At 31.5% G+C, this 15448-nt stretch overlaps 1 protein-coding gene and 1 long non-coding RNA gene across 7 annotated transcripts in view; one reads left to right on the top strand and one right to left on the bottom strand.

Moving 5' to 3' along the window:
• Window positions 1–453: 453 nt before the first annotated feature.
• Window positions 454–13648, bottom strand: LOC123263497. 6 transcript variants are annotated; one of them, XM_044726309.1, is made up of 8 exons: window positions 13363–13648; window positions 13152–13287; window positions 9305–10689; window positions 9204–9244; window positions 8266–9161; window positions 3246–3631; window positions 3065–3164; window positions 454–1540 (listed from the first exon to the last, which is right to left on the bottom strand). In XM_044726309.1, the coding sequence occupies exons 2-8, from the start codon at window positions 13269–13271 to the stop codon at window positions 638–640; spliced, it is 3831 nt and encodes a 1276-aa protein (XP_044582244.1). In that variant the 5' UTR covers window positions 13272–13287; window positions 13363–13648; the 3' UTR covers window positions 454–637. The 6 variants fall into 6 exon arrangements, with proteins under 6 accessions (XP_044582244.1, XP_044582242.1, XP_044582243.1 ...); XM_044726307.1 differs by having other exon boundaries at window positions 8266–8492; window positions 8529–10689; XM_044726308.1 differs by having other exon boundaries at window positions 8266–9244.
• Window positions 6723–15448, top strand: part of LOC123263646 — a 342430-nt gene continuing 333704 nt past the window's right edge. Inside the window, exon 1 of the long non-coding RNA XR_006509199.1 lies at window positions 6723–6756. This is a non-coding gene — a long non-coding RNA (uncharacterized LOC123263646). The remainder of the gene's footprint in view (window positions 6757–15448) is intronic.

Below are 15448 nucleotides of genomic sequence, written 5' to 3'. Positions count from 1 at the left end.
TGTTACACTCATCAAGATCTTTCATTTGACTACCCACTTGCATTTTTTATATATTTTTCATATATACATATATATAATATATATAAATATATAAAATATATGAAAAATTGATGTGGGTATTCAAATGAAAGGTATCGATGAGTGTAATGTCAAGATGAGCTTATATCTTTAAAAATTTCAACAGTTCACAAGATACAAGGTCATTTCTTAATTATTGATATTTTTAAAAATATAAGCTTATCCTGATGTTACACACATTAAGAGCTTTCATTTGAGTACCCACATGCATTTTTGATATCTTTTTCATATACACATATATAATATATATATAAATATATAAAAAATTGATGTGGGTACTCAATGAAAGGTCTCGATGAGTGCAATGTCAGGACGAGCTTACACTTTAAAAATGTCTATAATTGTTGCATTAACCTCAAATAAATAAAAAAAGCGTCGAAAATTTTATTCATTTATTTTAATCTATGAGTCAAAAAGTATAAATTCAAAGACTTAAATAAACCTCTCTATAAATATGAAAATTTTTTTAGACATCAAAGTTAAATATACAAACATATATAATACACTTTCAATAATAATTAATAATAAAAAGAAAATTACTAAAAATAATACTATTAATTTATCTAACTCTACCATTATTTCTAAAACTCCGTCCTCTTTTTCTCTTTCTGCTTTTCTTAACTTCTAAATTTTCTTTTTCTCCAAAATCAGTCACGGTTCCTGGAACAGTTCCACTAGCCGCAGTTCCACCAACAGGTGGCGCTGAAATAGCTTGCGATTGATTGGGTGTAAAAATACTATCACAACTGCAGCTGCGTTTTAATTTTCCATTATTAAATTTTGAATTAAGCTGATCTTCAGTTAAATAGAACAATTTATCAAAACTTTGAGTTTTTTTGATAAATAAATTAGGCTTAGCATCAATTAAAGATTTAATACGATTTAAATCAATGCTAACATGGCAGCTCATACCGCCATCTTGGATTTCACTTGACAAATCTTGGCAATTTTCATTCGTAATTTCTTCATTATTTACAAAATTAATTTCAGAATTTTCAACATCATTATTATTATTAATATTATCAGAATTTTGATGATCAATATCACCAAGACATTTTGACGAGCGTAATTTCCGTCCATTAAAATCGCCATTTAAATTCGCATCATTATTAATCGGCTTGAGATTTTCTTTGGCAGTGTCTGTTGTCTGGTGATAATTGTAACTACTACTTCCTGAGTTAGGTGTCACCACTGTTGAAGACTCAGCTGACTTATCGCCTTTTATTCTGTCGGAAGCACTGTCGTTAGTTAATAAATTATTATCATCTGGGTTGTTATTATTATTTATGGAACTGGATATATTTTCATATTTCATCCGCTTTGATTTAGGTCCACGAACCCGCGAAGACCTTGGCTTTACTATGCAAACATTGTTCCGCCCGGAACGCAATCTTTGACCATTGTCGGAATTTATCGCGCTATCTAAATCTATGTTCATTCTATAATTATTGTACGCTGTTATCTGTAATTAATTAAGAGATTTAAAATTAATTTGGTTAATTTATTTGTGTTCCTTAAGCTAGATTAAAATGATAAAAGATCTCAATTTTTTGAAAGAAAAAAAAAGTCCAGTAAAGTTCCAGGAACAATAGTTCTAGGAACTGCAGTTCCAGGAACCGTTGTTCGAGGAACAATAGTTCTAGGAACTGCAGTTCCAAGAACCGTTGTTCGAGGAACAATAGTTTTAGGAACCGTTGTTCAAGGAACGGATGTTCGAGGAACCGCTATTTTAAAAACAAGAAATGCTTGAAAAAGTTGTTCTAGGAACAATGTGCTAGGAACCGTTGTTTGAAGAACAGAAGTTCTAGAAACCGTTGTTCGAAGAACAGAAATTAAAAAATCATTATCCAAAGAACAGTTCTAAGAACCACTGTTCTAGGAACTATGGTCAGAGAAACTGAAGTTCCAGACGTTGTTCTAGGAATCGTAGTTTAAAAAACAGAAGTTCTAAGAACAGTTCTTAGAACGATTGTTCGAAGAACGACAATTCTTAGATTGATTGTTCGACGAACAACAATTCTTAGAACCGTTGTTCAAAGAACAGTTCTAAGAACCATTGTTCGAGGAACAATTTCAAGAACCACTATTCTAGGAACTATGGTTAAAGGGACAGAAGTTCCAGACCGTTGTTCTAGGAACCGTTGTTCAGAGAACAAAAGTTCCAAGAAAATTTCTTAGAACAATTGTTCGAAGAACAACAGTTCTTAGAAAAACAGAATTTCAAAGAATCGTTGTTTAAAGAACAGTTCTAAGAGCCATTGTTCAAGGAACAATTTTGGGAACCACGGTTCTAGGAACTATGGTTAGAGAAACAGAAGTTCCAGATCGTTGTTTAAAGAACAAAAGTTCTAAGAACCGTTGTTCCAAGAACAAAAGCTCTTAGAACCATTGTTCGAAGAACGTCATTTCTTAGAACCGTTTTTAGAAGAACAGAAATTCAAAGAATTGTTATTTGAAGAACAATTCTAAGAGCCATTGTTCAAGGATCAATTTCAGGAACCACTGATCTGGGAATTTAGGCAGAGGAACTGAAGTTTCAGACCGTTGTTCCAAGAACAACAGTTCTTAGAACCATTGTTCGAGGAAGAACAGTTCTAAAAACCATTGTTCGAGGAACAATTTCAGGAAAGTCTGTTTTAGGAACTATAATCAGGGGAACAGAAGTTCGAGACCGTTGTTCGAAAAAAAACAGTTCTTAGAACCATTCTTCGAGGAACAGTTCTAAGAACAATTGTTCGAAAAACAACAATCTTAAGAACCATTGTTCGAGGAAAAATTTCAGTAACCATTGTTCTAAGAACTATGCTCAGAGGAACCGTTGTTCTACGAACAATAGTTCCAGGAACCATGTTCTAGGAACAGAATAATAAATAAATTTTATAATTCTTTAAAAAAATTTGTAAAACCATATTTATTCTTAGTATAGTAGAAAATTGCGTTTAAGGCATACAATTATTAAAAAAAATTATTGTAATTAAAAACTTACTTCAAGAGAATTGTTAGAACACATCCGAAATTTTAAGTCTCTTAATAAAATCTTTTGACCCTTTACTCCAAATCGATCACTTCTGGAGCAGTCGTCGTTGCTAAATAATTAAAATTATAATAATTGAATATAATAAATAATAATTAAACGCCAAATTAGGAAGATGATAAAATCAACTTACTGTTGATCGTTGGTTGTTGGGTTGTGCTTTTTTGTTTTTGTGACTCTAGTTCTGGCTGCTCCTGATTCGCCTGGCTGACTTGAAGAGATTGCTGGACCCTTCGCGTGGCCTGAGATCCTGGATAAGACCTCGGTGCTGGATAACGCTCCCGGATCGGCTGCAGAGGTAGATTGGCTATGAACTCGGGTCTCCAAGGCGCTGGTTTTTCTGGCGGTGACTCTGGCCGCGGTTGAGGTTGAGGTTGCTGGTGGAGATGATGGTGGTGGTGGTGATGATGAATGTGCCTCTGGTACTGGTTTGACGGTAACTGTTGCTGGTGCTGCTGGTGTTGCTGATGCTGGTAGATTGAACTCGCTAGCAGGTTCGGAGCCTGCATCCCCGTCGGACTGTTAGAATTACAAGTTATACAAGAGAAAATGCATGAGGAGCAATGATTGATCAATGTTCCTCAGCAAGTTATTCTCAATGAAATTTTATCATGCATTATTGATATTTATTTTTGTTTAAGTAGAACCACCAATTGATAAATTAATTATGACATTTAATTAACAACAATAGTTTAATTAAATAGTTAAAGTTTAAAATACGCAACAATTAAGTACCCTTATAGCAATCATTTTTAAGTCTTGCTCAAGTTCATGTAGAAAGAACTGCTTCAAAATTTATACATGAGTGATTCTCTGTAAGGATGTTTTTTGCTGTACCAGGCATTTTTTAACTTCCCGCTAAGAAAATCAAAGATTTTCAAAAATCGGGAAGTTATTGTTTTCACCCCGTTTTACAAAAATCGAGTTTTCATCAGATCTCGACGTTTTAAGGTCACAGGAAGCTTCCCTGACTATCCCCGCGAGGTTGTCACTGTGTGTGTGTGTGTGTGTGTGTGTGTGTGTGTGTGACTATGTGACTCGCTTATAACTTTTAAACGACTGAACCGATCGGAACGTACCAAACGGTGTTCTAAAGAGTTTCTTCAAACTTAAATTTCCTGAGAATTTGAACCGATTTGGAGCGATAGATTTTGAGAAATTTTGAAAAATCTCAAAAAAAAAATAAGAAAAAAATCATTTTTGAAAGTGGTTTTTTTGGAATATCTTTTAAACGGCTCTATCGATCAACTTCAAAAACTAATCCACCCTTAAGCTTGAAAAACCACGCCGATCGTCGCTAATCCGGTCAAATCGTTTTTGATGATATAGAATAATTTCAGAACTTAAAAAACCGCGTTGATCGCTGCCAAAAACGTGGAAATTGGTCGATTGGTTCGAGAGATATCCTCGATAAAATATTTGGAAACAAGTGTTTTTTTAACATAACTCCGACATTTTTTGAAATAACTTTTAAACGGCTGCACTGATCGATTTCAAAAACTAATCAGCTATTAGCATGAAAAAATTACGTCGATCGCCGTCAATCCGGTCAAAATTGGTCAATTCGTTCATGAAATATCATGAACGAAAGAAAAACAAAAAAAGTGTTTTTTTGGAATTACTCCAAATACTGCCAACCGCGTGAAAATCGGTTGATTCATTTAAAAGTTAGTGCGGTTTGAAAATTTAAAAAATAGTGTTCTATGATACTTCTATCAGACTTTTGAGCTCGAAGAGCTCAAAATAACACATAAATTGTATTTTTGAGCTCGATGAGCTCAAAAACGTCATTAGTGCAGTTTTATGCACCTAGGTATGGAATTATCGGGAAGTTGCACGGATGGCCTTCAGGGTCTAGAGTTTTTATAATTTTTTTTATTAGAAAAATTGTTATTTTGTTACTAAAAAAAATTTATTATGAAACTAAGAAAACATTTCTATTTGGAGCATTGAAAACTAAAATAAAATAAATTTTGGTTTTTTTGCTATAAATTCGTATACCACCGAAATAACAGTCCCCTGGGCTGTCCCATTCCCAAAATAAAAGCTTTAAGATTAAATTTTAAGTTATTCGTCCATAATATATGATTTGGTCCATAATAATTATAAACTTAATTAGTTAACTAACAATCTTCTTTAATAAAAAGTACCGAAAATTAATTTGTTTCATTAAATTCATTAAACCAAATTTTGTCCCAGGCATTTTAAGAACAGTTCCCTGTCAGAAGTTCAAAGCTAAAAAAAGAAATCCAGTGTGTTATTTTACCTTTTGTAAGGTTTATAAGGACCTAACTAGCCTTGAGTTAATAACCATAGGGCTGTTAGCGCTTTATCGGCATTTTATTTAGTGTCAAAGCACCGTTTGTGCTGGAAATATGTGTCTGGGCCACTTCAAAACTCAGTCCCCTGGCAGCTATTTTTATTTATAATTTATTTATAAAATTCGATCCATAAGTCTTAATATTATTCTAATTAATGTAAACATTCATTGAGAACTTGAAAATTTGAATGCATTGATATAGTTTGCTTGATTTTTCTCAACTTGATAAAAAAAAAACAGTCCCCTGTCATGTTATATGGCAAAAGATACATAAATATCGAAAAAGCAAAAATTAATTCGGCTGTTTATTTATTATGATTAAGCTGATAGTTTTGTAGCTCTTGTTAATTTTTTTTCTAATAAAATCAAAAATAATTTGGTCGGACAATTTTGTACAGATTTAAGACGTCCTTACAGAGAACCACCCATATATAACTAGCTCAAGATATCTTGTGCAAGAATATGAGACAAGTCTAATCGAAGGTGCATTGAAAAACTTTCTGACCATGACTTGCTCAAGATTTGCTCAATATCCGTAATTTTTAGTAATTTGTTCATTTCTAAAACATTTATCAACCAAAAACTAACAGCAAATGTTGCGTGACTTGCTCAAGATTTGCTCAAGATGCATCATGCATTGTATATTTTATAGCACTTTTTCCCCTCCACTACTTGAAGATGTATTGATTCAGTGGTGCTCATTTTAAAATAATTTTGTCTTGATCGATAAAACAGTAGGTCTATACTCTAAAAGCTTAAGCTGAGTGAGATCCACTGATCCTATAGTAAATATACGAGCGGTAGAATGATGCAAACGGTCATTCGAAAACATTTGATCTTGAGCAGATCTTGAGCAAGTCTTGCACAAGTATATTCAGCATGCTTCCGGTGTCAGTCTTTCTCAAGAATTGATATAGTAAGTTTATCGATAAGCATCTTCAGATTTTTTCAATTTTCTTACACAATTCTTGAGCTATAATCTGGCCCGAAGTTCTTGTACAAGGCTTGTTCAAAACTTGTCAATTGAATTTGCTACAAGAATCTGGAGCAACATGTGTTTGAGCAAGATTTAGGTGCCAGTATTTTGAGCAAAACCCCTAGTTGCTAGTGTCTTTTTCTACATATGGGTCTTGGTCAAGTTCATGTAGAAAGAACTGGTTCAAGATTTATATATAACTAGCTCAAGACATCTTGTGCAAGAATATGAGACAAGTCTAATGCAAGGTGCATTGAAAAACTTTCTGACGGATTTTTTGAATCAGAAACTCATAACAGACACTTACCCATGACTTGCTTAAGATTTGCTCAAGATCCATAATTCTCAGTAATTTGTTCATTTCTAAAGCATTTGTCAACCAAAAACTAACAGAAAATGTTGAAGCGAGACTTGCTCAAGATTTACTCAAGATGCATCATGCATTGTATATTTTATAGCACTTTTTCCCCTCCACTACTTGAAGATGTATTGATTCAGTGGTGCTCATTTTAAAATAATTTTGTCTTAATCTATAATACAGTAGGTCTATACTCTAAAAGGTTAAGCTGAGTGAGATCCACTGATCCTATAGTAAATATAGGAGGGGTAAAATCATGCGAACGGTCATTCGAAAACATTTGATCTTGAGCAGATCTTGAGCAAGTCTTGCACAAGTATATTGAGCATGCTTCCGGTGTCAGTCTTTCTCAAGAATTGATATAGTAAGTTTATCGATACGCATCTTCAGATTTTTTCAATTTTCTTACACAATTCTTGAGCTATAATCTGGCCCGAAGTTCTTGTACAAGGCTTGTTCAAAACTTGTCAATTGAATTTGCTACAAGAATCTGGAGCAACATGTGTTTGAACAAGATTTAGGTGCCAGTATTTTGAGCAAAACCCCTAGTTGCTAGTGTCTTTTTCTACATATGGGTCTTGGTCAAGTTCATGTAGAAAGAACTGGTTCAAGATTTATATATAACTAGCTCAAGACATCTTGTGCAAGAATATGAGACAAGTCTAATGCAAGGTGCATTGAAAAACTTTCTGACGGATTTTTTGAATCAGAAACTCATAACAGACACTTACCCATGACTTGCTTAAGATTTGCTCAAGATCCGTAATTCTCAGTAATTTGTTCATTTCTAAAGCATTTGTCAACCAAAAACTAACAGCAAATGTTGAAGCGAGACTTGCTCAAGATTTGCTCAAGATGCATCATGCATTGTATACTTTATAGCACTTTTTCCCCTCCACTACTTGAAGATGTATTGATTCAGTGGTGCTCATTTTAAAATAATTTTGTCTTAATCTATAATACAGTAGGTCTATACTCTAAAAGGTTAAGCTGAGTGAGATCCACTGATCCTATAGTAAATATAGGAGGGGTAAAATCATGCGTACGGTCATTCGAAAACATTTGATCTTGAGCAAGTCTTGCACAAGAATATTCAGCATGCTTCTGGTGTCAGTCTTTCTCAAGAATTGATATAGTTAGATTGATAAGCATCTTAAGATTTTCTCAATTTTCTTACACAATTGTTGAGCTATACTCTGGCCTATCTTGTACAATTGTTCAAGACTTGTCAATTGAATTTGCTACAAGTATCCGGAGCAAGACCCATAGGTAAAGACATTAACTATCGAAATTGAGACCAGACTTGCTCAAGCCTTGAAAAAGATTGCTATATGGGTAAATAATTGTAGAAAAAAAAAATTTTACCTAATCAATTTTTGGTTCTTGTACATTAAATTTTTTAAATTACCCAATTCCTAAACATTATTTTTCAATTGACCTTGTCACTAAATTGGCGTTTCTACCTTCCATCAAAATAAAAAATAAATCTTTCTACTTACAGGAATTTGCTGGCCATTTTCTCCAGAAGACATCGTCGCTGCATTGTTCGGCGGTCCAAGAGGAAGAATATACTGCTTATCACAGAACTTGATAACCGCAGAGTTAGCTAAAGAAATCCCTCCAGCATAAGAAACCACGTGATTTTGCATATAATTACTCGGCGGAACAATTCTAGTCATCCCTGTGGCAAAATTCGACACACTAGGTGTCGTAGGCATCGTAGGCGTCGTAGGCGTCGTAGGCGTCGTAGGTCTCGTAAGCGCTGTAGGATTAACATCAGTCGTTGTAGCAGGTGCAGAAATATTGGGACCATATCTTGGTTTCTTTGGCGGGAGCGAAGCTCGCATAAGTTCCCGGGTGTTAGTATCAATCACATTATTAACTCTATCAACCAAAGTCGACAATACCGATGGTGAGTCTGCTTTTCTTTTGATAAACGCTCCCGAAGAATTTTCACTAATAATACTTTCACTTGTCGAAAAACTCGTCTCTGAATTCTGAACTGGTTCAAAATCATTGACTATGTTCGTTGAATTATCTGGCACTCGGGCGAATTCTTCCGGAGCTAAAGAAGTCACTTCAAGAATCTTGATGTTCATCAGCCCGTCTTCTGGGTTAAATGCTTCAATTTGGGATTGTGATGCTAATTCTTCAGCAGGCTGTGCTATTGTTCCATCATTTTCATCATCACTGTCCACAACTATAACATCTTCAATAATTTTATTACTTTTGGAACCTTGATTTGATTTATTTAACAAAAAATCTTGTCTACATCTTGCTGTTCCTTCTGAAGATTCTTGTATTGAGTTAGTTCCAGGAACAATAGTTCTTGGAACATCAGTTCCATTAACAATAGTTCCAGGAATAGATGTTCTAGGAACAGAAGTTCCATTAACAATAGGTCCAGGAACCCATGTTCTAGTAACAGAAATTCCAGAAACTGATGTTCCAGGAACCGATGTTCTAGGAATAGAAGTTTCAGGAACAACCGTTCTAAGAACAGAAGTTCCAGGAACTGATGTTCCTGGAACAACCTTTCCAGGAACCGATGTTCTAGGAACAAAAGTTCCATTAACAATAGTTCCAGGAACTGATGCTAAGGGGACAAAAGTTCCAGGAACCGGTGTTCTAGAAACAGAAGTTCCAGGAACAGAGGTTTCAGGAACAGAAGTTCCAGGAACAGCAGTTCCAGGAACGGAGGTTCCAGGAACTGAATTCAATCTTTGACTATCATTACTTCTAAAAATTGAAACATCATTTTGTTTTTGATTAGAAGTTTCAGGAAAAGATTTTCTAGGTTCAATAGACAATTCAGGATATTTAACAGCCTGAAGAATTTTCTCAGGAGAATTTTGCGGAGTAACTTTTCTAACTTCAAGAATAGAAATTTCATCTTCCTCTGAATTGTTCCTTTGCCTATCAGAGGAACCTTGAACCGCTTGTTGTTCATCAAGGATGCTTTTAAGCTGTTGAATCGTCGTAGGTTCCGGGAGTTGTCGAGCAGTCTGATGAAGCTGTTTGAGCTTAGCAGACCTGGGTCCAGGTTTAAGATTAATCGAAGCAAGTTCCAGAGCTTTAGTGACACTACTTGAAGAATCTTCATCATCGCTGTCAATACTAACGTCAATATCATGCGTAACGGTTCCATTGATTATGGTGTTGGTTTCTGAGAATTTTTTGGAGAGAATTGAGACACAGTCGTTGCAATCCCAGGACTTGGCCCATCTTAGGTTCGTACAGCGAACGTGAGTTCCTTGAGAACCGCAAGTTCGGCAGAGAACCATCTCCCAGGAGGAATTGGTGGAACTGTTGTAATCACGGCCTTGAGGACACAGACATTCTTGAGCGTCGCATCTGTTGTGGCGGTACAGCAGTTCCTGGAACGCGTTTGGAACCAGTTCCCAGGAAGCGTCCTGGCTTGGAACGAATATTCCGCATTCTTGCATCGCGCTTTGGAACTCTTTCTTGTTATTGCACAGAGGACATTTGAAGAAGTATCCAGCGCTTAGGGCCAATTGTTGAACACAGTCTCGGTGGAACCAAGCGTTCTTTTTGCAACATGGCGCCCAGAGAGTCTTGAAGACATCTTGCCGGGATGCTGAGTCGAAGCAAATCCAACATGTTGTTCTTTCTGGGGTGGATTTAAGGACTGTGCTGTCGATGTGCTGCTTTGGACGGTGGGATTGGCAGAATGATTTGAATTGGTCGAAGAATTGGTGCAGGGTGTTGTTCTTTAGGCCGCAGGGTAAGTGGAACACTCTTTTGCATTTTTTATTGACGCAACCGAGGGTTGCGCCTTTTCTTTTGCAGAATACGCAGACTAATCTCTTCCCGCGGTTTAGTTCTCGGTTTATGTCTGCGGGAAGAAAGCCCAAAATTCCATCGTCGTCGCCACCTCTTTGCTGCATGTTGGATGACAGCAGCTGGAATTTTAAATTAAAGTAAAGGCACCAATTATTGACACCCTTTAAATCTTATTTATCTACAATATAACAATTTTTTTATACACTATTTAAAAAAATTAATGAGAAAGATTAATTAATTAAAATAATAAAGTTTAGTATTCTGAAACTCGTAAAATAAACTAGAAGTAAGCACTAAAATTTCCAGATTTTTAATTATTTTTCAAACTAATCAAACTAAACATTTTTTTTTAATAAATAAAATAAGTATTAAAAATTAACAATATCGGATATTTACATTCAACTGAATGGTTATTAATTATAAAATAATTGGTGTCAATAATTGGTTCATAAAATATATGGATCTGATGACAATTAAATTGAATTTTTTAGTTTCATTTACACTGATTCAACATTTGCAATTCTATAACTTCTATTTGGATAAATTTTTTGGAGAAAAAGAACGCAATATACAAAATAATATTTCGAAATTCATCATGAATTTTAGGGCGAATTCCAAATATTTTTTTACAAATTAAAAAAATTAAGTTTTATATGCGATTTGTTTCAAATTCATTATGAAATTCAGCTGGAATTCGCCCTGAAATTCATGATGAATTTCGAAATATTATTTTGCATATTGTGTTCTTCTACTCCAAAATATTTATCCAGATAGAAGTTTGAGAATCGTAAATAATGAGTCAGTGTAAATAAAAATAAAAATTCCAATATAATTGACTCCAAACATTTTTTACAGATTAAAAAAATTAAGTTTCATATACGATTTGTTTCAAATTCATTATGAAATTCAGCTGGAATTCCCGATTAAATTCATATTTGTTTCACAATCTGAAGTTCATCCGGAAATTCATCAGGAGCCAAAATTTTTTTTGTACGGGCATAAGCTCATCTCAATGTTACACTCATCAAGAGCTTTCATTTAAGTACCCACATGCATTTTTGATATATTTTTCATATATACATTAGAGTGGCGCAAAAAAACCGACTATTTTTTTTTTGAGTCTCGAGTGAAAAAATGTTAGTTTTTGATGTTTTAAGAGCCCTCACGAAAGGACAGCTTAAAAAAAAATTTTTAAGAGGTCACTCCAAATTTTTTAAAATTTCAAAAATCGTCAAAAATTGAATTTTTCTTTTTTTAATTTTTTTTCTCGTTACGGTATAATTTTATAGACCAAAAAAAAATAAGTTTCTGAAAGTTTCAGTTCAAAATTTAAATTTTGAAAGGTCGCTCATAATTTTTTTTTTTTTTTCTTTAATTAGTCATATCGCCGACTTTAAGTGTTGGGAGTGGTACGTTGGGGTCTTTTTGGTTTGAAAAAATCTTAACCTACGCGGCAAGGTCAAATCTCAACCAAGCTGGTTTCTAAGACCAGCTTGGGATTCGAACCCACGCCTGGCAGTTGATTAAATAAAATTATTAAATTAAAAAAAAATTATATTTTCTATGTTGTGCTTGATTTTTAGTTCATCTCGTGATGTATTTTTATCGATTATTGTACTAAATAAAAAAAAAAAAAATGCATGGAATTTTAATTTGAATAGTAAAGGTCGCTCGAAAAATCTAAACTAATGCACTAATAAATTGAAAAAATTATGAGCGACCTTTCAAAATTCAAATTTTGAACTGAAATTTTCAGAAACTTATTTTTTAGTCTATAAAATTATACCGTAACGAGAAAAAAAATAAAAAAAAAAAATTCGATTTTTGACGATTTTTGAATTTTAAAAAAATTTGGAGCGACATCTTAAAAATTTTTTTTTAAGCTGTCCTTTGAAGAGAGCTCTTAAAACATCAAAAACTAACATTTTTTCACTTGAGACTTAAAAAAAAAAAATAGTCGGTTTTTTTGCGCCACCCTAATATACATATATATAAATATATAAAATATATGAAAAATTGATATGGGTACTCAAATGAAAGGTCTCGATAAATGTAATATCAAGGTGAGCTTATATCTTTAAAAATGTCAATAGCTCAGACAAATAAATTCAAAATATGTTTAAAAAAATGAAATCCTAACCATTTCTCTTAGTATCAATAATTAGTGCTTTTACCTTATCTTAAAATTTACATAAGATAATTTTTTTTTTTAATTCCCACATGTGAAATTTCTTTACTAAATTCTTATTTAAATTATTTAATTATCATAGGTTTTAAAATTGTTACATGCTTATTGATTCAATTTATTTAATGTCACAAATAATTTTTTATAAAAAAAAATTCAATACAAAAATTCTACATTCAGAAATTAGAAAAGAATTTTTTTATTATAATTTATAAATAAAAAAATTTTTTTTTTGTAATTTTTTATAATTTCTTTTTAAAAAAAAAAAAGAACTCTAAAAATTGTCAGATGTCATTTCAAATAACTTTTTCAATTTTATTTTTTAAAAAATAAAATTGAATTTTTTCCATTTAAAATACTAGTAATTATTTTATTAAATTAAAAAAAAAAACTTACCAAACAATAATAATGAGTAATAATTCCATTGTGTTGATATATTTTCCCATACTTTATTTCATTATCCTCCGGATCATTACAAAAAACACAGATTTTCTGTTGGTTCGTCTCCGGCGACATTTTATCCAACAAACAACTTAAAAAAAAAAAATTTTATTAAATTAAATTAATAAAAATATTTAAAAAAATTTATATATAATAAATAACTCACATAAATTAAATCATCAATAACAATAGCAACTCAAACATTCCTAGCGTATACATTAACCTCCAACAATAAAAAATCAACCATGACACTTTACAATAATTAACACTTGAAACTTATTTAAAATAATTAAATTATTAAATTACTATTTATTTGTTTATTTATTTTTTGACAGATACAAAAAAAAATGGAGTATTTACTCCGGGAATTTATTATTTATTTATTGTTATATTTGTCATTGCGGATAACAAACCACGCCATTTGCTGATCTAGCATCATCACACACACGCAACGACATTTTATTGTGTAATAAACTATAGTCAAACCACACTATGTATAGTTAAGTATTTTTTTTAGTATAGTATATTAAAATTTGAATTTTTTTTTAATTTTAGTATTGTTTTTTTTTTTTACAATGTAAACAATTTATTTTTTTATGTGAATTTTTAATTTATAATTAAATTATGTGTTTTAAATTTTATGATACTAAAATTTGACGCAAAAAATTTTTTTTTATTATTATTAATAATTAAATTATAAAAAAAAATATTTTTTTTTTAAATTAGCACTTTTGGGATTATTTTGAATTTTTAGATGAAGAATTTTTTAATAATAATTATATCAATAGTAACAATGATAATAATCATATTAATAATAATGATAATGATAACAATGATAATTTAAAAATGTTTTATTATTATTATTATTATTATTATTATTATTATTATTATTGAAAAATTAAAAAAAAAATTCCTTATCTTAAAGTTAAAAACATTAATAATAATTTGAAAAATTTCAATAATGATTATGATTTTTATTATAAAAAAATTTTATTAAAAAAAATTCCTCATCTAAAAATGTAAAATAATAACAATAATAATAATAAAAATTTTCCAAATTATCATTGTTATTATTATTGTTAGTTTAAATTTCTAAGTAAGAAATTTTAATAATAATAATAATAACTAGCAACCTAGTATTTCTAACCAGGGTGCCGTGTGATTTGTGAATTATAAAAAATTGAAATTTTGCTTTATTAAATAATGACTTTTGTAAAATTGCACGGTACTTTATTAAATATTGACGTTTTTAAAGATATAAGCTCATCCCGATGTTACACTCATCAAAAGCTTTGATTTGAGTACCCACATGCATTTTTATATATTTTTCATATATACATATATATAATATATATAAATATATGAAATATATGAAAAATTGATGTGGGTACTCAAATTAAAGGTCTCGATAAGTAATGTCGGGATGAGCTTGTATCTTTAAAAATGACAATAGTTTACAAGATACGAGGTCATTTCTTGATTATTGATTTTTTTAAAGATATAAGCTCAACCGGATTTTACACTCATCAAGGGCTTTCAATTGGGTACCCTCATGCATTTTGATATATTTTTCATATATACATATATATAATATATAAAAATATATGAAATATATGAAAAATTGATGTGGGTACTCAAATTAAAGGTCTCGATAAGTGTAATGTCGGGATGAGCTGTATCTTTAAAATGTCAATAATTCACAAGATACAAGGTCATTTCTTGATTATTGATATTTTTAAAGGTATAAGCTCACCCTGATGTTACACTCATCAAGAGCTTTCATTTGAGTACCCACATGTATTTTTGATATATTTTTCATATATACATATATATAATATATATAAATATATGAAATATATAAAAAATTGATGAGGGTACTCAAATTAAAGGTCTCGATAAGTGTAATGTCGGGATGAGCTTGTATCTTTAAAAATGTCAATAATTCACAAGATACAAAGGTCATTTCTTGATTATTGATATTTTTAAAGGTATAAGCTCACCCTGATGTTACACTCATCAAGAGCTTTCATTTGAGTACCCACATGTATTTTTGATATATTTTCATATATACATATATATAATATATATAAATATATGAAATATATAAAAAATTGATGAGGGTACTCAAATTAAAGGTCTCGATAAGTGTAATGTCGGGATGAGCTTGTATCTTTAAAAATGTAAATAATTCACAAGATACAAGGTCATTTCTTGATTATTGATATTTTTAAAGGTATAAGCTCACCCTGATG

This window comes from Cotesia glomerata, linkage group LG4, assembly GCF_020080835.1.
Source record: "Cotesia glomerata isolate CgM1 linkage group LG4, MPM_Cglom_v2.3, whole genome shotgun sequence".
NCBI classification, from domain to species: domain Eukaryota; kingdom Metazoa; phylum Arthropoda; class Insecta; order Hymenoptera; family Braconidae; genus Cotesia; species Cotesia glomerata.
The sequence above is the reverse complement of the archived record's forward strand: the minus strand, read 5'-3'. Positions and strand labels throughout refer to the sequence as shown.

Bases quoted from the DNA above. Each gene is read 5' to 3' on its own strand.
- LOC123263497 (XM_044726306.1), bottom strand. From the start codon at position 13,271: ATGTCGCCGGAGACGAACCAACAGAAAATCTGTGTTTTTTGTAATGAT. The intron at 10,690-13,151 runs GTAAGTTTTTTT...TTAAAATTCCAG, and splicing joins TTACTCATTATTATTGTTTG to CTGCTGTCATCCAACATGCA. The intron at 1,541-3,064 runs GTAAGTTTTTAA...AATTAATTACAG, and splicing joins GTTCTAACAATTCTCTTGAA to ATAACAGCGTACAATAATTA.